The following is a 27,498-nucleotide window of genomic DNA, read 5'->3' on the forward strand; positions in this document are numbered from 1 at the left end:
TGCTTTCTCAGCCACTTTCAATTAGCGCTGGTAGCTGTCATCTGCAATAGCCAAAATAAATGGCAACGAATGCGCTAAATGGAATCACGTATAAAAGCAAAGCTTAAATTAGGATCGGAAGCAGCTTCTGTCTGTTAGAAAACCCCTCAGGTTCTTGACAAGCAGCACCCTGGGGCCTGTTGAAATCAGAAACCCCGAACGGCACCCTGGCTCTAATTAGAGACACATGGTAATGTCACAACAGTCGCAGGGAAACAGCCTGGGAGAACTCTTTTTGGTTTTGCTTTTTGCTTCTGAATCCCTTTCCATACTGTGTAATGTTTTAGAACAGACAGAGAGCATTCTATTGCTAAGCATACGGATATGCGAAGAAAGACTTAAACATTAAAACAAATTAAATGGGTTTAAAGCATTTAAACACAAGAAGTCCACAAGGTCAGGAGAGCTGGATGTTATACTTTAGTAGCCAAGTTAATGATCTAGCTGTGACAGTCTGGTTGTGGGAACGCAGCATGGCAGACACCTCTGTCTTGGCGTTCAGTTTCAGTGTTATATCTGCATGGTTGTGCTTGTGTGTGCAATGTGATCGCAGTGCCTCCCCTCACTCACCATCAGCTCCATTTCTCTCCAGCACTCCTCCAGCCTCTCCATGGGTGTGCACCACCAGTCGCTGATCTTTGCGTAGCACCGGCCTTGAAACCAGTACTGCCTGAGCCATTCAAACACCACCTGCAGGAGAGAAGGGGAGCGCCTGCACTTCTGCCAAATGGAAACGTTTTCACCAGCTTTGTTTTATTAGATTTTTCTGGGTTTTTTTGAGATACAATTTTTTGATACCACTTTAAAGTGTTCTGTTATAAATTTGTTGCTGTCGTTAATTATAATCTGTAACTGGTCAAAACATTATTAGTAGCATGTTTAAAATGCCACCCTTCCTCATGCTTAAACTGTATGTTACGTCTGCATTTCATATCTTCAAAAAGGAATCCACGGCTGACTATCAAAATATACAAGCAGCTGGCACAGCCTGTGGACAGAAACCATGTCACCAGAGACTTTCACATTCAAATAACCAGCTGTGTTCTGCTGCTAGAACAACCACTCAGAGCTGGTAATACAAGGCTTGCATCCGTCACAGAATCAAAGCAGGCTAGGGCTTCACCTGCCACCTAAGTATTTTGCTGATTCCCCTGTTAAAGTCGGGCGGATTATAACCAGCTTTCGTCGGGCTCCCACAGCAACATTAGTGGTAACCAGAACAGGGCAGGTTTGCTGTAAGCACATACATGGTTATTAATCAGTCCAGCATTAAACAGCATTAGAGTTTCAAAGAGTAGCTGAAGTCTCAGTGACATGACGACACTGATGGAGGAAAAGGGGGGGTGTTGCACAGACAGGTGTGTTTCTTACTGATCTTGTTACATGCATGTATAAAAGCAGACAATGCACTCGGTACAGTTTATGCCAGTGTGCGTGGCTTCAGAAAGCCTGGAACAGCTTGTTTCCTCATAATTTGGTGCACCCACCTGCCGGGTTCCATGGCTTTACAGTGATGGATTTATATGCAAGAGTAGCTGCTTAAAGTAGACTGCATAGCCCCACTGCAGTCTAACGCTAGCACCTGCATTGGGGTACAGTAACCTGGAGTACCTGTATTGCGGTATAGTAGCCTGTAGTACAGCTAGTACAGGCAGCCACTGGTACAGGTATAGCTAATGCCTTTATTATAAAACGCTATAATAAGCAAAGCTGTCATTAAAAAAAAAAAAAAAAAAGAAAAAATTGCCAAAACTTTGCCTGCTTGAATCTCTTATAATTTTCCATTGGATTTTATGATTGAGTGTTTGAAGTTATGGATGATTACACATATCAGACAATTCACTTGTTTTTCTTGTTGAATAATTTTGAATTTTTGGCTTTTGAAGTGATAATTCAATTCTCCAAAGGATACGTAGATGTGCAAGGTGTATGCAATTGCCCCAGCTACAGCAGATGGGAATGGAAGCAGCTACTGCAGAAACAAACTGAAAATACCTGCTCCCCCCAGCTAGTCATTCTGCATTTTAACACAACGTCAAACAATAACATGCATTTTCACTTCAAATCCGATATGACTTGGTTACAAACACAGTTAACGTAGTGTTGAAATAAAACTTTGACCAATTACTGACCTCAATAACAAAACAAACACCTTCGGCATGTTTCTGTGTGTTGACACAATTAGAATGTACTGTACAGTATATAGTGGTGACATCACTATAATGTACTGTATAGTATATAGTGTTGACATCATTAGAATGTACTGTACTGTAGTGTTGACATCATTAGAATGTACTGTACTGTAGTGTTGACATCATTAGAATGTACTGTAGTGCTGACATCATTAGAATGTACTGTAGTGCTGACATCATTAGAATGTACCGTATAGTATGTAGTGCTGATATGATTAGAATGTCATTACGTTAAGAAGCGGCCCAATTTCCTGTACTGCAATATACATGCATCAGCAGCTACTTTACAGCTGAACTAAAGAACAAAGATGTATAGGATGTGTAGAGTGGTGAAGTTTACATTTTAAAAGGTGCTACATTCCTAAGTTATTTATTTATTTGTTTTTAATGATTCCTGCATTCCCGACACCAGGTTAGCTGGATCCAGACTTCCGGCTGGTAGAATAGTTTCCGGGTCGTGATCCCGCACTGCAGGGGTGCGCTGTCCCTGGATGGGATTAGCTCTTCCTTCCTGGTCAGAAGGCAGGAGCCGGTCAAGCTTGCATTGTGGAGCAAGGCACTCAGGGTTCTCAGGAGCGCCGGAGCACAGCAGCGTGCTACAGTTTCTCATGTCAAGTTTTGGGTTAATGCAACTGCTAAACACAGCGGCTGGTTTACCAGACCCTGATTAGCACTAACTTTGGACTCCCTAATGTTACCTTAGGTAAGGTACTCCAAGATTAGTGCTAATCGGGCTCCGTGTGAAACTAGTCACTGATGAAGGAAATAGCACAAACATTCATGAACTAACCCTGGGGTTACGTTTTTATTAGAACACTTCCATCATTATAGTGGCTTTTAAGAAGTAATACATTTAATAAAAAAAAACTTCTGATAACAGTATGAAATTATTTAATGCTTACATGGCATAAAATGTCCAAGCCACGTGATATTTTTATTTTTTAAAGCAGCTTTTTCAAAAGGATAGTGGTGCCACATTAAAATTCTAGGCCATGCTGAAAGAAAAGCTAAAGCATAATGTCAACTAGACTTACCTATTTGGCCACGGAGTAGTTAACAAAAGGTGAATAAACATGCCACAAAAGCACAGTTGTGCATTAACATAGATATTTATGTAGAAAACATATTAAAATTTATGTAGAAAAGAGTGTTCAAATTGTTTTGTTTTCCCTTTCGCATTTGAAAACCGGGCCCTTGGCACAGTCTGCAGGCACAGTAAGTGGAAAACACAAAGGGAGATCACAGCGGCTTTATCAGCCAGAGTTGACGTTTGTCAGGTCTGACACACTGTATACAAGACACCCCTGACTGAAATGCCAGCCTTTGTTAAAGCTCAAACCTGTTTTATTTCCATTTTCCTGGTTGCAGGACAAGGGGAGAGTATGAAGTCTCAGTGCCTCTCCGATTGTTTATTTGTCCTTTAGGGAATGATTAAAGCCTCGGGACTAGCCAATAGGGTGCTCCCCGGAGCGACCGCAGTGCTGCTACGGAGCCTGGCATTTCCAGTAAAGCAGTTTACTGAGTCAATTATTTAAGAGGTCTGGTCACTGAATGCCACCTGTATTCTGCATCTCTGTCCTTCTGCCATGCCTATCATCTGGCTGTGACGTGCTAAACACCCAGCAGTCTGTCTTTGATTGTAATCAATGTCGTGACCTGGGAGTCAAACTCCTCTAATCCCTTTCAATTATACAAGCCCAGGTTTTTCTGCATCGCACTACGACCCAGTCAACAGGAGGCTGCTTTTAGCCGCACCCAGTAGCCGTGCAGGCATGGCATCACCCAGGCTGGCCCAGCTGGCTCATCACTGCGGCGATCAATCCAGATCTGCAGGATCAGAGATCTTTAGTGAAAATTGCTACTGACCAAACAATTATCTGCTAGCCAGCGAGACGGATATCTTAATTAATTCCTGCAAGAGTCCGCTAGTGGTAGCGCAGCTAGGCCTCAGACTGGGCAATTGTTTGGAATTCTCACCTCACACTCAGAAGGACAGGGTTGCCTGCCTGCATGCAGTGCAGATAATAACTAGGGACTCAGTGGACTATAATATATACTAATGGGCAAATCTAGAATGACTTGGAAATGGCAAATATTTCCTACTGTTATTCTTGCACGTTAATAAAAAAAAAAAATCAAAAGGTAACACTCCAATTACAGGACAGCACTTGGGTGTCTGCACCTTTTCATTCGTTAGTTGGTCAGTTAAAATATCCTTTATCGTGTAATTGGGGAAGAGAGAGAAGAGTAGCGTATGACATTTTTAGCATTAACACAAGAGCATTAAAAGCAGCTCAACTTAATAATCATGGCAACATCTGATTCCTGTAAATGTATGTTCAGCACGCATTCAGTACTGTTTATGAGAATACTGTACACTACAGTGAGAATACTGTATGCTACAGTATACTCTCTTACACACACACACACACACACACACACACACACACACACATGAAGAACAATACTTTGCCAGAAAATGCTAATAAATCATTCAAGTGGAGACACTGCCCTCATGGGCAACTTGAAACAAATAGCTCAATCTATCATTTTAACACCAGATATAACTGTTGACCTTCTCGCTGCAGTTTTGGATTTTATAAATAGTGACCTGCTTTCTAAATAAATGGCAACAACGCTCAACAATGGTTTCTGCTGTAATCCTATGTGAGATGTCAACACTATATCGTGCTTTATTACAAGAAAAAGTTTGCCGTGTGTCAGTGATATAGCTGTTACCGAGATATCCTTCCCCTCTTGCACAGGAATCGCTCTGACTTATAAATATCGGATACAACCTCTAAACAACCTCCTCTGAAGCTCCTCTGTCATTCTCGCAATGCAGTGTTACAGCGTGGTTACATTTCAGTGTGTACGAAGATCTGCACAGTCTTGTACGATTCTTTGATACACGCCGATAGGACAGTCTGTTACTGTCCCATTCCCTCCACAACCCCCTGGGATTAGTGCAGAGGATGGCCTGTTACTGTCCCATTCCCTGCACAACCCCCTGGGATTAGTGCAGAGGATGACCTGTTACTGTCCCATCCCCTGCACAACCCCCTTTGCATCGAGTACAATTGCAGGGATGGAAATAAGACTCTCAGCATTGCATAGCAGTGGCTAGTCAAGTTCACAGTAAAACCTGGAATGGGTGAAGCTGCTATGCAATAGGAGTCTTATTTCTATCCCTGGATTGCTTTCAGTTAGTGACTTCATGAAGGATATCTGTATGATAAAAAATGAAAGCATTTCAGTGCTTTATATTGAGAAAGGAATAAAGCCGGGTATGGGTTAGTTTTCTAGTCTCCTCCATACAGGTCTGCAGTGTTGAAAGTGCAACAAAACAAATGCACAGAACATAAAATTCAGAGCTTCGATTCCAACATGTGCCTTTCTGGAATCAATGGACAGCGTTGAACTGGTAACACAGCTAAACAGACTCTGAGAAAGCCTACTGCTTACTAGTAAGGAAGTTGTGCTTGCATCAAGTTTGTGTGATAAGATGCTGCTGATCCAAGCATAGCTAAAATCAACACTAACTCCCAGTGAAGAACAGATGGACCTCCCCATCACGGCTGCATAACTGACTCATCATTTCCCTTAAGCACTGATACAGCACGTAAACTTTGGAAAAACAGCAGTCTGTAGAGCATAGTAGGCCATTGCTGGTCTATACAAGTGCTCTTTGGTGCATTAGCCTTTTTTCAGTTACAGTAGCTTGATTTGATATGCACAACAAATCAAAACCACAGAAGCAGTGGGGTGTTCATATACATTTGCACAGTACTGTGTATATAAGAGATCTGCGATTTGTCTTCCACGGGTGTCTGGCAGACGCTGCAGAGCAGGTTTAATTAAGAGAAAGGGTTAAGAAGTAATTACATGCATGCTGGCCTGGCTTATCCAAAGCTGCCTGTCCTCGGCAGGCTGAGCCGTGTTTAGTGAGCTCGTCAGACCTACCTCTGCCACGCGGTGTGTGGAGCTGAATCGGGGACACGCCCCAGCGTGGACGCAGTGCTGGTGGGTCATATTCAGATCATCTGCAGGCAGATTACAAGACTTGAATCAGCTTTAATCCAGCCAGGGAAAAGATATTCAAAATGAAATGTAAATCTTCCAAGATATCATATTAGTTCTTGTGTACCAAAGGTTAGCAAGCGACCAATCAGGCTGCAGCACAAGAAGAATGGGACAAGGAAAATCAGCAGCTGTACAGCAGGCAGGCTGTGATGGATTGGAGCTCCGGAGACACATTGTATCATCCTGGGGGGTGTATGATCAAAACTGAAAAGCAATTTCCCTTTAAGACAGCAGCTCCCTTATAGTAAAAGCACAGGAAAGTGTGATATAGCACAGTGATAGCTTGGCAAAGTCCAGAGAGGTATGGTAAAGCACATTAAAAAACATGACAAACGATGGAAAATGTATACATAGTATATCCATGGGAAAAGCATAGAACACTTTCAAAATGAGCGCGCACATTTACTGCGGTGCACTTTTATAAGGGCTGTGTATAATTTTGGTACAAGGTTAAACGCTGATGCATCTTGCAATGAAAAGCAGGCTGTGATGCACAAACAGCTGGTGTTACCTGCGCGACAGGGCCTGATTTCTCACACCACTCTATTAATAAAGAAGCCTTGAGCTTTTAAACATATTGGGCACTTCTGCAGGATCTGTTTAGCCAGTGTCCTGTGTGGATTTGATTTAGTAATGTCACCATAAACCTGCTTCATTTAAAAATGTTCCTTTCTGCAGTGTCACTTTCCACTGATTCTGTTAGCAAGCTTCAGCATGGAGACGCAAAGGGACCAGGCTTTCATAGGTACAGGGGTGCAAGCCATAATGAATATCCGTAAATAAGCAGCTTAAACTGTCCAGGGTTTTAAAATTTATGGTATTTATACTTTCAATTGTGGAAGTTCGGTTCTGGGTCTGCACTTTATTTTTTTTTTATGCAAGATTCTAAAACATTTGTATGCAAGATTCTAGAACACGGTGACACGTGCCTACAGCATGGATGCTATCTGATCTGTAGGCTTGTGTTCACGACATCAAACTAGGATAGTGGTGGGACTGGCCAGGGATCAGAAAAACAACTTTGTTTCTCTTTTCTAGGGGTTCCTTTTAAAAACAGATGATCTGGAGCTCAACATTAATAAGTCTTGCCTGAGAACTTCAAAACGTCCTGCTAAAATGCCCAAGACACACATCACATCTGATGAAGCCCACTGGGAGAAAGCAACTGTGCGTCAGATCAGCATAAAACTGTGATTTATAATCCGGAACCAAAAAGAACTGCTGTAATCTGCCGCTCGCTCCCATCTAAACATGATCGCAGCCCTGTCATAGTACTTAATAAAATAACATTTGGTTTTCTTAACCTTTCTAAGGCAGAAAATTTCATGGGGCCCCCAGACGACATGTAAAATGAATCCTCAACATGGGAATAGGGCCTGTATTCATTCCCTCAGTGTTAAACACAGAAACATGAAGGGGCCTGCTTGCTGTGCATTCGCTTTCTGTTAACTTATGTTTCTGTTCCTTTTGAAGTGTACAAGTTTGTATCGACGGAATCCGGAAGATATGTCTGGTGTACAGACTTCGAACTCAAATTAATGAAATAGAATGAGGTCATTGTTTTTCAGCATTCAGATAGAAAACGGATGGCCACAGGGGTCGTATAACCTTTTACAATATACAAAGTAGAGACCATTTTAATGCTCTAAAGTGATGTATACACAGTACAGTAGATTTTTTTTAAAATTTTCTATTGTTTCCTATCTGTCTTTTTTATTGTAAAATTTAAAAATAAAATAATATTAATAAAACGTGAGCGCTTAAACACACAATTGTTTTCTTTACATGTTATAAAACTGGTGACTATAAAAAAACAATTTGAAAAGAAGAAGCCTTCCCACATATGAACAATGTTAAAGAGCGTAGTGATCCTGTACTGAGCATGAAGTAGCAGTCCCCAGAGTGATGGGGCAGTGCCGGGCCGGCAGTGTGGACGTCCCAGGTCACCTTCAGAGCAACATGCCACACAGTGCAGTCCCGCCCAGACACTGGCTTCTCATCCCCTTCCGTGGAGCAGCTCTCTGCGTCTGGAGACAAGGGCAAGACAAGCAGACATAGCCATGTCACTAACATGCACTCATTCAACCAAGGGTCAGGCACACCAAACGCTGCACAAACAGGAAGCTGTTCGGTATTTGTTGCTCAGCTTTGCGACGTGTTTCTCAATACACGTTACATCCACGTATGCACCATTTTTTTTAAAATATTTTACTGAACCTAAATATGTTCAGTAACACAATCAAATCAATCAAGGGCCGCTTTGCTAGAACTATAAACAGCGCCCCCTCCCCTTTTTTTTAAGACCCTTCCATCCCAGATGTGTTTGGGATGGACAACTGTTTTGGAATCCGCACACCTGTGCTTAAAGCAGACCGAGTGAAACCACCCCGCTCACTTTTTCAATGTTGACGTCTGCTACAGAACAATGTTTGTGCTTCATCAGCGTCACGTCTCGGGGTCTCTTTACTTTGTTATGTGTTTATGTGTTCCACAGGAAGTAAATACCAGTTTTTCACCTCCGGCAAGGAAGATTTATTTATCTTCTGCACTTTACTAAAGGAAAATTGGGCTAGGGTTCAGTGGAACACCAATGCAGATAGAACACCTTCCAAAACTCTTATTATAGAATGCAGCATGGCCAGATCACGTTGGCTGGAAATGATAGACATTTTGAAACAGAAAGTAACAATCTCATGTTGATATGTTAGATAACCTTTCATATGACAAGCATGAAAGGTTATTAATGTTTTAAGACATTAAATAAATACAAATGACTAAATGAATCAATACAAAATATATATAAAAATATGAAGCTGCTTACTTCCATGCTCATTGAAACTACATCATGGATCACTGATACTGTAAGTAAAGTATATATACAGTGCGGTATATCAGAACAGCAATCTGGTATATTAATATTACTATGCAACAACAAATGGAATTTGTATTTTCAGTAGAATTCCTTGGCCACTAGCAGCTAGCATCAAGAGAGTAGAAATATCTCAGCAAACGATGAAGTTACTGGCGAGTCGGAGGTCTGAGAAGTGTGGTAAATCCTTCTGGTCTAGTACAATAATTTAAGTCCAATAATTAAAGTGGGAAAAACACTCCTGTGACATTTAGGCTTTAAAGCATTTAAAGGCATGTAGCCATGTGTGTACTGGAGGAGAACAGAATTCCCTGTCATGGGCTGGAATGACATTAATCTGTCAAGGAATTCAACTTTTCCTCTAAATTCAGAGAAGGGGGATCTGTAATGAAAAGTCCACGTTGTTTTGTTTGCAGGGTCTGATTAGGCTCAATGCACTTGCTCCAGGCTGTTCTATTATAGACTACACAAATGAGAAAACAGGATCTACCAAACACTCAGAGATGAATCAATACTAAACTCTTTGTGGGGCTTTCGTGCTTGCTTGCTTTCTTTCAATCCTTATTTTTCCTGCTCAGAAGATAAATCGTAACTTAATTTCTCAAGAATGCTTTCTGAAAGCTGCAAATTACATAGCTTTCAAGGTATTTTAATGTAGAGGGTCAGAGAGAGAGAGAGAGAAAGAGGGAGAGAGAGAGAGAGAGAGAGAGAGAGAGAAAGAGAGAGAGAGAGAGAGAGAGAGCGAAAGTGCACTTCTAATCAAAGTTTCCTGGGTTTTCCTCATAACTCCAGCACCTCTGGAATGCACTCGTTAAACTGAGTTTTTTTTTTAGTAGTTTAATAACTTGGAGCTCAACAGAAGGACTTGTAAAGACAAATTATACTGAGTACATGTGACTTAACAGGTATTGCTTTAAAAAAAATAATTTAGTTTACATTAGAAAACACAAAAGAATTCAAACCATCTCTCCATCTCTCTCTCTCTCTCTCTCTCTCTCTCTCTCTCTCAGCAGTATGTGGCTGCAGAATGACAGGCCACACTGTACTTGGCAAATGTTTGCTTTCAATCACAATGACTCGTCTGTAAATGTCTACTTAACTGCACTGTTGGAAAATACATAAAACCCAGAACAGTACACCAAGTACTGTGTCCAGGGTTGCACCTCATTTTCTTGCCCACATTCAATTCAGAGGACAGGTTGTTTTATAAAAGGTTACTACAGGGTATAGAAAGTATATGTACAAACAGGGCATGCATACTGTGCTGCAGAACTGCATCATACTCCCCACTAACACCCCCGTTAATCTGTAGCCATGCGGCAGTAATGCACACAATGCTCCAAGATCTTAATCTTACTTTGATAGGATAACAAGGAGAGGATTAGGGGAAAAAAAACAAATATGGAGCTGTGGTCTATAAAACATGCTGCAGTTCAGATTTAGGGCAAAAAAAAGACATTTACACATTAAACTTTTAATATGCTGTCTATCCAAATCGTATTTATTTTTTATTTTTTTGCTCGCTCATTTTTGTTTTCAATTTTTGTCTGTGTTAACTGATACTCACCAGTAATAGTGTAATATTAAAACTTGATTTGCTACCTTTATTATTTCTGGAGGGTAAAGTTGTATTTCTTTTTTTTTCATATTAGTAAATGAAATCTGTTTGAATGCGATGCTGTGTAAAAAAAAAAAGTATCACAGGAAACTATGTCATTACTGGCCAGACGGGGGGTCTGAGAAGTGTGATAAATCTGTACAGATCTATTATGTAAACTGTACACAGGTGGCAGATGCATATATATATCCAGATGCATATATAGAGTCCTCCTTTAGCACCAATACATAGTCATTTCCTGTTCTACAGGCCTGTGAAAACACTAAGGTAATCGCCAGACTGCAGGAAGTGGGTCAGGATTTTATTAGGATGAGCAAGAAAAGCCCCTGGTTTGATATTTGGAGCATTCTGTATGGGAGTGGCTAAAACTGATGGGAGGAGCTCTGCTGGAGAAGACAGAGCTGCCATTGGACGACTTCTAATAAGGAAATTGATGTCATACCTATGTGCAGGCCCTTTTAACGCAAAGCGAAACATGACTGCCATTCTTCGTGCTGGTGGACGTGTATTGTTTACATTGGTTCAATTTCCCCCTGCCGTTCTGATAAATCTTAATTAGTCTGTATTGTGAAATTCTGTGTGAAATTGACAACAAAGCCCATACTTTTTATTCCGAGAGTGAAAAAGATAATAGGAAAGACTACTGAATATTTTCCTTTTTTATTGCGTAACATATTGCAGGTAGGGTAAGGTCAATATTTAATTTTAAGATGAATCATTATTTTATTTTCCCAGTGAAACCGATATGCGTGAGTCTGTATAGCTCTGTAATTGAAGAAGTATTTGTCTAGTGCTTCACACCTTTTCATAGTGTTGGTTAAAGCCTCTTTAAAATGAGAACACAACATGCTGTGTTTTCTCATAGGTGTTCCCGATAAGGAAAAGAAAAAAAAATGTTTTTCTGATGAGGTTTTGGTTATGCTGGTTTAAACCTAGTTAAAGCTGTAGAAGCACATGAGTTAGTAAGGGCATTGAATAGTAAGATGGGTTCAAGCAGACGGGTTCAAGCAGATGGGTTCAAGCTTCCTTTAACAATGTTTTTAGAACAGCAATCAGTACATCAGCGATGAAGGCAGCTGCAGAAGTCCTCTGATATGACAAGGCAGAGTAAGGGTTTGATACGGTCCGACTTTGTTTTTTCCGAAAGTGTTGCATCACCCTACAGAATTCACACATGTTGCTTCATAAAGTTGAATGAAAGCTGCTAAATAATGTTATGTTTGCATATTGAATTACATACCGCTTTGTAGTTTTCCATATACTTAACGAAAAACTGACAACAATTAAAAAATGTGACATTTTGAAATCTAACAAGGTGTCTCTCCTTGTTGTTAAAACTGGGGGGGGGGGGATTGTCTGCAACGAACCCCATCTGCCAAATAAATAAATAAATCAATATATAAATATATAAATAAAAGAAACAAAATCATCTTGTAGGAAGGTCTACTTTCTTCACAGCACTGAATTTTGAGTTACACAATATAGACTACTGTTCACCGAGGGCTAGATAGAGAGCATCAAACTTATAAAGCTGGATTCGAACCCTGTCCTCTCACTGCTCCAGCTGACTTCTACACACAGCCAGCCTTGGGACTCTTTACACACCAGTATCGTGGGTGGCATCGAGGTAACATTTCACAATAAAGTAATTAGAGGTTGTGAAGAAAACTAGGAGTCTTAGCATTTGCTGTATATAAATATTTCTGTAATTAATATTGTGTTATGCATTTAGATTGCAAGTCCCTGGAACACCTCTGTTCAAAGGCAGCCCCACCTTGAAGGGGAAGTGGGGCTTTAAAGTCAGGAGGAAGCTGGAGCAAGCCCATATTTGACAAATCACTCCAACAGAGACAATGCTGAGAACGACTATAAAAGAGCAAGCTTTATAAGTGGGAATGTGCACTTGGGGTATCCCGGACTGATGTCTTTGGCAGATTTTATAATTATTTTTTTATTATTATTTCAGGCAACTTACCAGCGAGTTAATTATAGAGCGTTCTGCAAAGCATTAAAAAAAAGTTATATAGTTCAGGGCAAAAGAGAGGAGGAGGGGGCCTGGCTAAACAACAATAATAAACATTTTTAAAAAAGGAGGAAAGGATGTTATTATTATTATAGGACACACTAAAGCAATTAGCAAGCCATAAAGCAGAATGAGCCGACAGGGCTGCAGGTGTCTTGCAGTTGAGCATAAAGACAGCTTTACGGGTGGAAGAAGTGCTAATAACAACAAGCAGCGACCTGGTGATTTCACATTCCTTCCCCACCTGAGTTACCTTTATAGCTGTAGCTTCACACCGCCACCGGCGAGCGATCCACCAGGTTCTCATCGTGATGCCAGCTCACCGCCGTCCTCCCCATGCCAAATTACGGCTCCTCTTTCAAGTAGCTCATTCCAGCGCGGTCCATGTAATTCAGCAGTGTCACGTTAAACACAGTTCTGTTATTCGCTTCTCTTTCCTTTTCCCTCGTGACACTTGCGGTTGTCTCCGCTGTGCTCTGCGCTCCTTCACGCCGTGTCAGACATCTCTCTGCTTCCACGCACAGGTAGTCGTTGAAGTCTTTCACAGCCTGGCAGGCCCTGGCCACCTCATCGTCACAGTACCTGACCCCTGCACCAGAAGCAGGCCAGGGGGATGTTGAAGAGCCTGGTGTTCAGGTATTTGTAGGTGTGTCCCGGAGCTCCAATGAGAACACAGGACACTGGTGTGAACATGTCTTTACCTTTCATCTGGACCAGGTCCCGGAACAAGCAGCCGCGCTCCAGGAGGGTGGAGAGTCCTGTCTGGACCGGGCCTTGCAGCTCTGGGGGAGTGCTGTGGGCTTCTTTCAGGGCTAGTTTGGAGTACTTGTTCTTCCACTAAAGGAAATGGAGCAGAATTTCAATGGCCTCTCTCTCCTACCCTTAACCATCAGATAGTCAGTTATTTTACTCTGTAATTCCTAGTTTATAAGATGTAATGATATATTACCATATTACAACTTTTTCGACCATCATCAACCTCTTCAACTAGATCCAGCACTAGAGACTGACTGTAACTATAGGCAACAGACCAAGAATACTGACAGGTGTACCCCTTGTGTCGAACTATTGAATCAAAATCAACATTTATTGCATGCTTAGAAGAGAAAGCATACTGAAGTAAATAGAGGTGCCATTATATTTGGGTGTACAGATACAGCAGCTGAACAATGTACTTGTATGGCTGCACATTGCGGTTGACTACAAAACCTGCCGGGATTGCATGAGAGTGTTGAGGTCTGTTTAATAATGCAATGTGACAATGAAAGAAACAAACACCAAACATTGAAACCCATTTTACCAGCTGCTGAAAGCCTTCATCGGCAGGTGTTGGCTACGGTATCTGCTGTCCTTCATGCTGTTGCAGCAACTTCTGTTTCTGTAAATACATGCGAAACAAAAGAAAACATATTGACCACCAATACAAGTAAGCATTATTTTAATATCACATATTCTATTTCTTGAAGCAAGAATGCTGTGCTAAAGCTTTTTTTTCTCCCATATTTAGTGACCCAAGGTCCCAGTCCTAAATACACTTTGTTTCTGTCAGCATGCAGTTCTATTTTGATTAAAAATTTTGTTCAGCCAAGAACTTTCCCCATAAAATTCTCAGGGTGTCTGGAGCACCAAACCCGCTACCCACATGGAATTACTCCCTAGCTCAACCCATAAATCGCGTGCCAAAGAAAGAAACAACACACATAACATTCTCCATCATCACAGACTGAAACGCTTCTTCAAGAGAGGCCCCTTCATTTTTTTTTCTTTCCTCCAAGAATGTAAAACTCCTCTCCAAGAATTTGTTTTGCCTCCTCAGTTCATGCAGAGCTCTTTTTTTTCATGGCTTCTATATCCATTGACCAGCTATATCTACTGAAGCACAACGCATACCTTTTTTGTTTTTTCAAGGGAATCGCAGTTTAAATGCAGCTTAAATCCATTTCTTGTTAAATCATTCTTGTAAAACCCATGGCTATTTTACAGTATATTTTTATAGTCATTTCTCTCTCTCTCTCTTTTTTTTTTTTTTTTTTTTTTAAACTGCAGTGCGGTTCCCAGCTATCACATAATAATATGCCCTAAGTTGTACGCTGTCCTCCTAATAAAACAAAAGCTGGCGGGCTGTTCAAAGCAGTTTTATTGGGGTACATTCCATTCAAACCTGTAAATCTCATAAAACCTGAAGTGAAACCTTGATACCCAAATAAATTTTACATGTGTAGTTGTGCCCCTGGAGCACCTTCTTTTCATTCCACACAGGTGCATGATATACTGTGTGGTGAAGTAGGAACGAGCCATTTCCAGCTCAGTCTTTACAACGGTTAACCCGAGTTCTTTTTTTTCAGTGCGCTCAGCACACTGATATTTAAAGAAGGCATGCCTCGTCTATACCAGCAGACGTTTACAACACACAGCTCCCATTTCTATGTGGCTAATAACGCCAGAGATTTCATATGGGACGTTTTAGGAATGCGGCAGAACCCTGCCAGGAAATATGGCCGGCTTTTAAAAGGAAATAAAATGTGCTGTTGATAACATTAAACTGCAAAACATACGGTCTATGCCCTGACTCATAAGTATGAAGCGTGCGTTAAAACACGCCAAGGCTGTGCACTCTGCACTGTGCAACGATGATCAGAACACTGGAATCTGAAGAGGCTTGATTGTTTATTTATTCATTTTTTATTTTCATTTCTACCTGTAATTTATAATATGCTTTACGATGTCTAACAAATTATCAAAAATGTATTTTTAAAGAATTGCAGAGCAAGTTATAAAATGCATTACTAACATTTGCATATAATACTTTACTGTGTGCTTTCAGCCCCACAATCCCACATTAAAACACCCCTGTATCAAAGGAATAATGATGCAATGCTTGTATATACACACACACACACACAATTACAGTGCAACCAGCCATTACTGTACATAAGCCTTTTCTGCCAAAGGTGATTTTTAACAAGATGAGGTGCAGCTGGGAGTCAAGGTGTCCAAGCCTATTACCAGTGAGTTGTTTAAGAGCTTGGGTGGTGTGTGTGTCGTTAGGAAAGATCAGTGCCCCAGTCGCTGGGCTTATAGCAGGAAGCACAGAGTAATAGAAGAACAGTACAGTAAGCCCTTACCATAAACTTAACCCAGGATGAAACCGGGAAGCAGCTCTAAAGGTGGGTCCTCCCTCAGCTTTAATAGCTGCCTAGCACTGACTTGTCTTGGATGGATACTCTCCGTCACCAGTTTGGTTGTTAAATCCAGGTACCTATTTTTCCTGTTCAGTCACATTTATCTGATGAAATTATTGTAATGTTTTTTTGAAAACACAGATGCGTTAAGAATAAGTGGACGTTTTAAGGTGATGCAAAATTCACCACAAAAAAGAAGGGGAAAAGAAACAACAACAAATAAAAAATGAACAAACAAAAAAATCTGACACACACTCATTGTCCGGGTCAAATGCCGAACCTGTGGCAAAAGCGCACTACATTAAAACGAACTCTGGAGTGGAGGTATCTGATTGTCAGTTCTGGCTAAGTGCTTTTCTTCAGCCTGGTGCACAGACAAATACACACAGCTGGCCTGGGCAGCACACTGCTCTTCTCATATACAAGGAAGCTGTCATGCAGATGTCAAATACATCAAGCAACTCGCAAATTCCACACACACACACACACACACACAAAGAAGAGCTGGCCCTGCTACACCACACCAGCTGTGAAGAAAAATGATAAATGGTGCGTTATTGAAACTCCTGCAGTACTGCTGCCCATAATAATAATAATAATAATAATAATAATAATAATAATAATAATAATAATAATAATAATACAAAGACTAAAAACAATCGTTCATTAAAATGTTACAATTCTACTTTTGAGGGAAAATGTGCTTTTTTGGTCTGAACTCTGGCAGTGAATTTCTACCAGGATTTCCGGTGGGTGATTAGAAAATGGTTAATGTTTACATGCAATTAATCTGAGCTATACAACCGGCTTAAATTTAAATATACTAATCACAAAATAAGTGACCTAATGACAGGTCCTTTGAAGGGGAGAAATGATTTTGGTGCTTGTGAGAAGGGGTGCCCAGTGATAACGGCATTGTGTTTTAGTGAGTACTGTGGAGTGTTATCTATCCACTGAGCTAAACCCAGCACTCCCCCCCCACCGACTTGCTAAATGAGCCCCAAAATGAATATAAGCCACTCTAAGGACTATATGCTTCAGGGTGTCAGCAATAACACAGGGGAAAAGTAGACAGGAGCCCTGTTAACCACAAACATAATGAGCTGAACATGTCACAACAATGTCATATCACGCCTAATTGTTAAACGTAAGGCTTCCCAACTAAACAACAGCTTCAGATCTGCTGCAGTTATCCAGAAGGATGACTTTCCACCCGTTCTATAAATAGTGTTGTGACTCGAGAAGGCTGCGCTGCCAGCGGCTCACAGTGGTTTACACCGCAGTGTGTGGCGCAGGCCTCTGCTGCCACGCAATTCTACTCAGCTGCAAGGAGAAGCCACTTATCAAGATGGCAAAGCAATTACTGTAATCACACGGCCCAGCTGAAAAAACAGGGCTGACATTTGACTTGAAGAATGCCTTAATAAGATCTGAAAACTCGTTATCAAAGAAGATTATTAACAGACTCATTTCAACGGCACGAGTTTCTCATCCTGCCTTTGTTTCATACTTTGCAACACTGTGGGGTGAGAGATGGCTGCTTAGCTATTAAAGCAAAGCAAAGTCTGGAATGGCTTCAACTGCTGTGCAATTGGAGTCGTACACCATCACTATTACCTGATGTGTTTTTGTTATAATGGTCCCCTATTGTTTTCTCAACAACATACAGTAGTGTGCAAATGTATTAAGCCCCTTCCACACTGGCACGCTCTAACCGGGTCAGAACCTACCCGGATCAGGATCCGGTGTCATGCGGGTCAGGTACGTGATTTCACACTGCTTTTGATAAAGCAGGGTTGACCTGAGTGGCAGAAGCAAGTGCACAAAACGCGTATCAATGCCCCTGAATCAACTTGTTACTGACTTTTCATCCAAGCTTCTCTGGATTGAACCGTCTGCCCAAATTAGAGCAAAATGTTTCTACACCCTGCTGCAATCTGACTCATGCTGTGTCTCAATCAGCAAAAATACAGCTAAACAGAATAAACAGAAATGTTCCTTGCAGAAGTGAAACCTTCACGCAGACTTGGCTGTTTGTTATTGCATCGTTGTCTCGCTCAACTCGGGTCAAAGCGTGTCAACCCACATCCTGAGGTGGGTCGCTGGGACCCGGGTTCATCCGGGTATGACCCAAGTACGTGGTTTCACACTATGCAGGATTGTGACCCGGATAGCAAGGACCCAGGTAAGAGTGCCAGTGTGAAAGGGGATTTCGAACACCGCATTGCTTATGTAGTTTTGATTTGGTGTGCATATGAAATCAAACCACTAAAACTGAAAATCTTGGAAAATTGTCAAAATAGGTAAGTTAGTTATTGTCTAATTTAAGATGACTTTAATAGGCCACATGTGCAATGAAATGGAACACATAGCCACAAATGGTAAAATGCACGAGACTTTTTAGAAGTTGTTTAAAATGCTCAATTAAAGCACAAAGTGGTCTAACATTTTCACGCACGCATGCCTATTTTTTCTATATCACTGATTACTGACCGAAAAATTGAAATTCTCACACCCTGAGGTTTTCATGCAGGTAGGTATATAAATGATATGAATGACAAATCTTGAGGTGTTCTAATAAATTTGCACACTACTGTATTTGTAACTAATCTTTATTTACAACGATACTAAACTTTAAAGCCAAAACAGGTTTTTGCCCCTGCACAGCCCTGCAGCGCACAGACATTCAGAACATTTTGGCAGATATATAATACAGCTCCCTGATTATAGAGTAAACAGTTAATATTTGTGTGACACCGATCTCAGAAACGATCAGCTCACGTAAAACTGTCAGGGAAGCAAACATTTTGACATGTAGCCTGTAAAACATCAGAGGCTTGTGGTATTACCAGCAGGGGCATCAAACCCATATCCGCCCCGCTCCATTTTTCACTTAGTTGCAAGATCTGGGCCCTGGGTGTCAGGTCGCTGAAGGCATGTGCTGTGAGAATGAGAAAGGAATGCTGCTCGGTTTGTAGAGGTTGCAGAAACTGATGGATCTCACACCTGAACAAACAGCTCTGGTTAGCTTAGCCCTGCGGCCCGGGTAACACCTTCATTTCTAACACTAACGCACTGTAGATATCCAGAGAGGGAGAACATGTCCTGGTCTGGCTGCTACTGTTAGGAGGAAAAACAGCACATACATGTGATCACACAGAGCACCGAGTCTGCATCAAATGTCTTGCAGAGCTGGTAATATTAACACTGTATATTAGAAGTCATGTGTACTGTCTGGGTAGCTATTCACCTCTGGAGGCCTGGGTTCAAACCCAGTTTTGCACTGTTAGCCGAAGGTCAAAGTGATACTCTTTGGGTCTTGCCCTTGAAGTTCTGCATGTACCTCCACCAGGGAGAAACCTCAGACTCAGAGTCTCTCTCTGCACTCCGATCCCAGTCCAAGACAGTAATTCACTTTTCATATTATATACAGTGCAGCCAGGGTATTGAGCAGCGGGACTGCACTGTGTGGAAAAATCTTACGTCTGCCAACTTTCTTTTCTATTTTTTTAAATTTATTTTTAAACATTTTTTAATTGCCTGTCTTCAACGGTAATGGGTCTTCATTAATGAAATAAAGAAAGGTAAAACTGTGCAGTCGAACCTATCTGCCAGTCAGCGCTAAGCTTGTCTGATATTAGTTACTGATTAAAGCATTTTAGAACTCAATTGGTTTTTTAAGTGGCAGCTCTACGGAGAACAGTTTGGCAATTCCTGTCTCTTACATTGACTGACTGATGCGTTCTATGAGCAAAGTCATGGAGTTACTGTACAATACATATTCACAAACAAATAGAAGATTACTGTTGCATCTTCCTGTATGGCTTCAGATTCCAGCAGCCAGCTACCAGCAGTGCTAACTTTTGTACAAATTAACCCAAGTTACAAGCTCCAACAGCTCCATGAATGGGCAGCTCCATACGCGATAGCTAACCACCAGCTACAGCTACAGCAGCTAATCCTCCTTCATCTGTGTCAATAATTAAAGCAGAAAACAAGTCTTCATACTGTATAACATAAGGAACTCTATCTTTTTTTTACAAATCACCCAAGTGTTATGACATGCCCTGCATGTAAAAATTAACCCAGCATTGATAAACTAAGCATTAATCTTAAAGCTACTTTATATTCCTTCCTGCTAAGCTACTGTTTGGCTTTGTGCTCCATGTCGAAACCTTCCTTACCCCCGGCAATAAATCACAGTCCTTGCACCAGCTTTCCCACACATAGAGCTGCACCATGCATATGCACAGTGTGCTTACCAGCAAGCCAGGGAAGAGTTCAATTATGCTTAAAACAACTCAGGCTATCTATGAAAAATGGGTCTACAGCCGAGATCCCCTCTCGGAGGCATGCATTGGTGTGTTAAAGGTCTGCTAATGATTGTTTTAACCTGGAGGGAACATTGTTCATTTTACCTGCCAGCTGTTTATATAAAAAGCTAGGGAGGCACTGCACTGGCAATCTCCAAGCTCGGTCCAGCCTCAGATTTGCCACACATGATTTAGCACTCTAAGTAATGATACTAGGAAGTTAAAATGATAGATCATTGAAAGGCTCTCTCCTTTCTTTGCTGTGGCAATGCTCCTGAGCCCCACCCCCGCAGACCCCATCAATAAAGCGGCCCGATCGCTCGGAGCAGCTTGACAGAGTCATCTGTTTTCAGCTTCCCTTCCCGGCGATGTGGCTCCCACTGCCTCCAGTACAGCAGGTGTACTCAGGCTGCCTAACAGGAGTGCTGGGCCCCACGTGGTAAACGCAGGAAGGAGGAAAACTTCCGTCTTCTCGTGAAAAATGGACTGACCTCAAAAGAAATCCTTGGAAAGCGTTTGCGTTTGTACAGGGAGATTAAAGCGTTGTGCTTGCTCGGAAGCACACACAGTACAGTACTGTACGCTGAAACTCGTGTGAAAAGGAAAAGAGCTATAAGAATGCATTTTCTTGTTAAATATCTATATCTATCTATCTATCTATCTATCTATATATTAGTGATTCATACTCTTCGTATTAAATCAGAAACCAGATGAAATTAAAGGGGAAGATATATTTCTTTAAGAGAAACAAAGTTGTTTGTTATCACAATACAGAATACAAAGAGCAAAATTCAGCCTCCAGGTGTTAGTGTGTGGTAATTAGACATCCCTTTAGAATCAAAGAGAAACTGTGACACATTAGAGAGATTCTAGCCACGCTATTTTTTTCTAGTTGTTGCTCTTGATGATCAATGCTTTCTTTAGTTTTATGTGGGAAAAAATGGGTTACGGCTTTTACCAGATTTTAAAGCAATTAATTTTTTTTATTTTTATTAACATTTCAGGATATTATGGAACGCAACATGGCACAGTTCCCTCAGCAGTGCAGAGAGCCAGTGGGCAATGTTTATATGGTAATATAGATGTACAAATGTTAACCGTAAGTGCAGTCACTGAGATGTCAACGTCTTGCTTCCATTAAAAAAAAAAAAAAAAAAATCGAGTTACAAGTTCAGCCAGTCTTAAATCAATATCACTGTGCAAAGTGGAGCTATAGGATTTTCTCCAACGTGACCATCCAGCGAGAGAGTGGAGGAACGGAAGTGTCCTCAAAGACAGACCAACCGGCAGTGTCAAGGACAGCACCATTGTGTTTACAAAGTGAAGGATTTCAAATCCAGAACTGGATACAATAAAAAAGAATCTGGCTGCTTTTTTTTTTTTTTAGCACCGAATAATTCAATAAAATAAAGCCAAATCTTAATATATAAAAGAAGAAAGTTTGTCTGTCTGTCTGTTCCTTTATGCAGTCGAACCCCGCAGGAGCCAGTGCAACCAAACTTTGCATGGCCTGCTCTTTCATCCAGGGGAAGGTCAAGGGCTATGTTTGGACCCCCAGGGTACTTTATTTAGTAACCTCATTGCTGGATCACTACAGTAGCCATGTATCTCAAATTAAAGAAACCCACAAAACCAAAAAAAAAAAAAAAAAAAATTAAAAAAGGGCAAAAACCAAAAAAAAAAAAAAAAAAAAAAAGTTAAAAAAAGGGAAAGGGGTCCGAGCGCATTTTGTGACACACAAGATCGGTAACTTATAGGAAACCAATATGTCACGCAGGAAATACTGAAATATTGAATTTACCCAGGCAACGGTGGGTACTTCAGCTAGTAGAATATAAACTGAACCTGGCCGTTTAATTAATTGAGATTCAGAAAAAAAGAAAAAGAAAAATCTAAATTACAATACCGGCTCTATATTTTATACATAATAAAGTTGGTTGGGTTAGTTTTTTTGCGACCTCCCTTATTTAATAGCTACACCAGGCTTATCACAAACAGAGCTATAAATCTAAGAAAGCTCATAATTATCAACAGACCCAGTTTCACGTGTAGAAGAACAAGTAAAATGAAAATGTGAGTGTCTGTACTGCACACAGGGTAGACTTTTAACTTTGAATATCAACATTTAAATCAATGACTACATAAACCAAGTAGGAGAAAACAGATGGGATCAAAAGTATTCTTAGACTATAGTCATTTTTTTTTTTTTTTTTTTTTTACATCATTCCTCCAAAATACATGTATTCTAAATAGCCTAGGGCTTTGGGCATTATAGTCCCTGTTGGTAACTATAGTTCTTCCCTCAGGGGCCATTGGTTTCTTACTATACACCTCCTCTCCAGTCCATATTTACTATATATATATATATTTATATATAGATTTATTTTGTTGTCCTGGCGCTCAGGTTTGTTTTCTATCGCAGGTAACATCCTCTCGCTGGTGACTGAACCTGGGCTCCATCAGGGATGCTGTCAGTCATCCTCAATAACTGTCATTACTGAGAAACGCTGCTTGTCATGTTACACTGACAGGACTGGCGAGACTTGAGAGCTATCAATACGATGAAGCCTTCACCCACCGGCAGAGCACAGGCTACCCATTGCTATACATATATATGAAATATTTTACTTCAGGATGTTTCGGACAAAAGCCCTTCTTCAGCAGTAGAGCTTTTTTGTCCAAAACGTTTGAAGAGAGGTATAACGACACTACAGTTACTGTGTCCCTCCTTTCAAATATTATATATATATGTGCATGTGTATATATATATATATCCACCTTGCACTGAAGCGATAAAAAACATGTCATTCAGTTTGCCTGGGTGCAATGATACATGCTTATTAAAACTCTGCTGTCTGCACATAAGACTTGGTCTAATGGGAGGCTTTCTGTATAAACATTTCTATCCAGTAATTGTTTTTTGTAGTGTACCATAATAATACTGGGGATTGAGAGATCAAGTTGTTCATTGTGTTTTAAAATCATGGTTAGTGTTAGGGCTAGGTTGCATGTAGTTCAGCTGCAATGATAACTTCCCTGCTAATTCTATTAGGAGTGTATTCCAAACAGCAGCAGCACAGCCATGCATCAGAGCCACTCAATTTAGTTTTCTTTCCCTCTCAGTCAATCTGAACAAAAGAAATATTTTACTAGGGATTTAATAACTTAATCTTCTTTTACTTTTCTCAGTAGCCTGAATCATGAAAGATTAACAGGCGGTGGTTTAGAAACTCACCATCGGTGCTTGATTTGAAAATGGAATGTTTGTGCTGCGCATTGCACAGGCACCGACTGGAGGGGGGGTGGGGGGGTTAATATAAACCTATTCTAAATAAAAGCACAGAAAACGGTCCTGTTGTTGTGCAGGGCTTTGGTTCGGACCTGCTTAAATTCACTCCCAGGCTGCTGGTCCAGTCACGTACAGAAATGCTAAAGAAAACAATGGCAGGGGTTGCTAAATACCCCAGTTAGTGTTTCATTCTGCTAATAATTACACCAAATCAGCAGCGTTAACGGGGCAGAGCTGTGAGAAGGGCATGTTCCGGGGCAGGTAATGGCTGTCTGGAATGGAGATGAATATATTACATCGTGCCCTTTCAAAAATAAAACAAACTCTCTGACATCTAAACTTCAGTCAGCTGAAGAGACGGTGTACTGTCGAACTGAGGAGCCAAGCTCAGAAAGAGTGATGCTGTAGTGCCCCCTAGTGTCTGCACACAAACCTTAGCTCCACAGGAACAAAAACATATTGCAGGGCTGTGCTCAAGAACTCAAGACACACGGTCCCAGTTTCTAAAGGGTCTGTGCAAGCTGCAAGAAAACAGTGTCATGTGATAAACACACTGAATAAGGAAGTGAAATGCTGAAGGTAGTGAATTAGCTAAGGTCCCTTCCGCAGTAAAGTATATGTAGTGAATGAACCGCATTGGTGAATGATGAGGAAGCCCTGCGCACCTCTCAAACACCCACCGCTGAAAATATAAACTCTGTGAGAGTACGTATACTGCAGGTGTGCCCAACCTTTATTGCTGTTAAGTATAAAGACAAAATTTTTGTTGTTGGGTTTTTTTTTTACAATCATATTATTGCTATCTTACAGTAATTGTTAGTGGTACATTATACATCTTTACCTGGGTTTATAAAGTGTGTATAATGCTAAATAAACCATTGACCTTTCTCAGCACAATTTTAGACCATTTTCAAATTATGATCCCTGCTTGAAAATCTGGTTCATGGGAAAAGGCAGGCCTGTATGTCAGACTGGCTGTTAAAAACAACAAGCACTACAAGGAGCTGTGTTCTTTTGACTACCTAGACTATGGACAGCAACCATGAAAACTCCTGCTCACTAAAGCTTCAAAAATATCTTGAGCGGTTATACACCATCTATAGATATGTCATTAATTATGCTATTACCATGCTATTATACTGTACATTCTAAAAACAATAACAATACATTTTCTAACAGTTTTTTTTTAGCAATTGTTCAAACCCTCAATTTGTAGGTGTGCATGTGAGTTACTGTGTTGCTTGGCTCTATTTCATTTCCCCAGTTGATTTTAGTGCCGATTGACAGCATGCATGAATTATTAAAATCAGCCCATGTTGTTCTGCAACACCACAAAGCTCTGTACACACAGCCGTGCGGTTCAGGACGTCTAGTAAAAGGTACTGGTGGTGTCTTAATCATTTACAAAAATATATAAATCCTGCTGCAACATTACTACTGAACCATGATCTCACAACAAAGCTACAGGAGATTTTTTTTTTATATACAGTATTGCATAAAAACTCCTAAATCTCTAAAGATATACTGCAGTTTACGCATTATCCAATACAGCAGTTTTTCTTTCCTCTCTCTCTCTCTCTTAAACATCCCTGCTTGTGTAAAGACAGTTTACATCCGTTTTTATTGTCCCCAGATACCTTTCCCTTCTTTGGTTAATGATAATCACATCAGTCAGTTAGACTTCCTATTGTATGGATAAGCAGCACTGTGTATCCTGTGGAAGCTGCCTGGATTCCTGTACCCTTCTGTAGTGTCACATACGCTACATTCACTTTTATGGTAAAACTATTTTGAAATGTGTAAACACTTTAGAACAGAGATTTGTATTTTATTGAAAAGAAAATGGCTTAATGTTCTACAAAATACACTGTACTGTTTTAACAAAAAACTGAATTATATTTTAGCATGTAAAACAAAGTTTTCAAAAAGAAAATCACACACATGGCACATGTAAATCAATAAAATAAACACAAAATCAGCCTGTGGCACTCTATCTCTATTTCGATTTATAATTCAACCGAAAGGGAAACAGAAAATAGAGGCCTGTAAATAACGCAGTGTTAATAATAAAATAGATACTGAGAAAGTCATCGATCAACTAAACATACTGCCGCGGCTCACTCCCACTGCATACCTGGGAAGCAGACAATATGTTTCGAAGGAAAGCACAAACCATACCAATAACAAACAGAAATGCAAACCATTTGTATTCCACGGCTTGCCTTGCACTCTGTCTGGTAATGCATGAAGCAGTCTAAACAGCAAGCGGTGTGTGACTGAGACCAACTGATGCACAGTAAGGGAGGTGGGGAAAAAGCAGGTCGGTTTTTCCAACTCAATGGACTCTGTCTTTGCGGAAACAAACCAAGCAGCCCACATGGCACCTCAATTAGTGCAGGAGTAAGAGAGGCACCAGCAAGCGGCAGGGCAGCTTCCTGTTACTGTGAAATGCACACAAAGCATAGGCAAAAGAACTGTTTGGAACGCATTACCATACATATATATGACTCCTGATTTAAAGTGACCCTTCATCTACACTACAGTCAGACAGTGACAGTTTAAAACTCTTTGAAAAAGTGTGGGCATTTTATATACTCCAATACTATGAGCACAAATGTTGTGCCTGCACTTAATAAACAAAATCTATATTTTTGGTAACACTTTAGTTTAGAGTTCTGTTATCAGTGTTTATATACATGAATCCTGTAATAATATAGATGCCTCTGTAAGTTATGTTGTGTGTAATGTATATTCACATAATATGTTATAGCAAATAAATATGCACAAATATGTATGGAGTAGAGTGATATAACATCTAATCATAACCTATAACTGTTATTTACATATTAATAAGATGTAGCATGGGTACCTTATACCTTACCTAATTTAGGAATATATTTAAAAAAATGTAATGCATTATGAGAAACATTATGATTTACAGGGCTCTTGATCCTAAAGTATGAGTTTGAATTGGATTGGATTTTTATACAGTGGTGCACAGTGTCCTCTGACCCCCATGTAAAGTAAAACCCTCGGCTGCACAGTGGAGTGGAGAGGCAGGTCATTCAGGTGTAGCTTTCGTTTGCTATTTTTGTTTTTGTTTCAGTGTCAGCGTCTTTGCTGGATGCCCTTAACAGCAGAAGGCTGTCAAACCTGAAGGCCAATCACATGCACCCTCATTAAAACGGCCCTCTCACCTCCTGCGGAACACAACAAAACATAAATTACACTGCGCCGCTGCCCAAAGGTGAGAGAGATGAGAGCGGCTAAATAAGAAATAATGCTCAAGCCAGGCTGGGTTGGCCTTCCATTACAGCCCTTTTGAAAACTATTAATCTTGCTTGTAGTCAGTGGCCTAGAAATAATGACTTCATCTAACCTATGTAATACAGCATGACTCGCAGTTGGGACAGGTCAGTCTTTGGCACAGGGGAAAAGACACAAATCATTCCTGGACCTCCGTCAGCTGCACAAATGACATCCATTCGGATAATAGTGGAGTTTCAGATCACAAGTGACAGGCAGCACAGATCCTGGGGCTCTGGGGGCCGCTGATCGTAGGAGCACATGTGCAGTACAGTGGCTTGTTTTGTGTTTTAACTTGAACCATTTGAGCTGAATTCAGCCTATCACATATCAAAATACACATCATGTGGTGACCTTGCATACCGCAATGCAAATCTCATCGCCACCTTACCGTTGTGTCATAACACCCTGCAGTAAAGGTGCTGATAAATCCAGCCTTTCTTGTTTGCTGGTATTAAAAGGCTACAGATCAGGGGTGCTATTAAAAGCCCAGCAGCACTTGGGATAGGGGCCCGCAAATTGAAAACAGCAGTTTATAAATGTTATTTAGCACTCGCCTTCACTCCCACAACAGCCTTGAACAT

General features: G+C 40.7%; 1 protein-coding gene across 1 annotated transcript; it reads right to left on the reverse strand.

Annotated features, from left to right (window-relative positions):
- Positions 1 to 27,498, reverse strand: LOC117424114 (alpha-ketoglutarate-dependent dioxygenase FTO). Its single transcript, XM_058992208.1, is given in 7 exon segments — positions 1 to 729; positions 6,195 to 6,274; positions 8,192 to 8,341; positions 13,069 to 13,417; positions 13,419 to 13,661; positions 26,806 to 26,808; positions 27,472 to 27,498. Coding segments are annotated over 7 exon segments (1,032 nt in total). The 3' UTR covers positions 1 to 549.

The sequence above is a fragment of the Acipenser ruthenus genome, chromosome 19 (genome assembly GCF_902713425.1).
Source record: "Acipenser ruthenus chromosome 19, fAciRut3.2 maternal haplotype, whole genome shotgun sequence".
In the NCBI taxonomy this organism is placed as follows: domain Eukaryota; kingdom Metazoa; phylum Chordata; class Actinopteri; order Acipenseriformes; family Acipenseridae; genus Acipenser; species Acipenser ruthenus.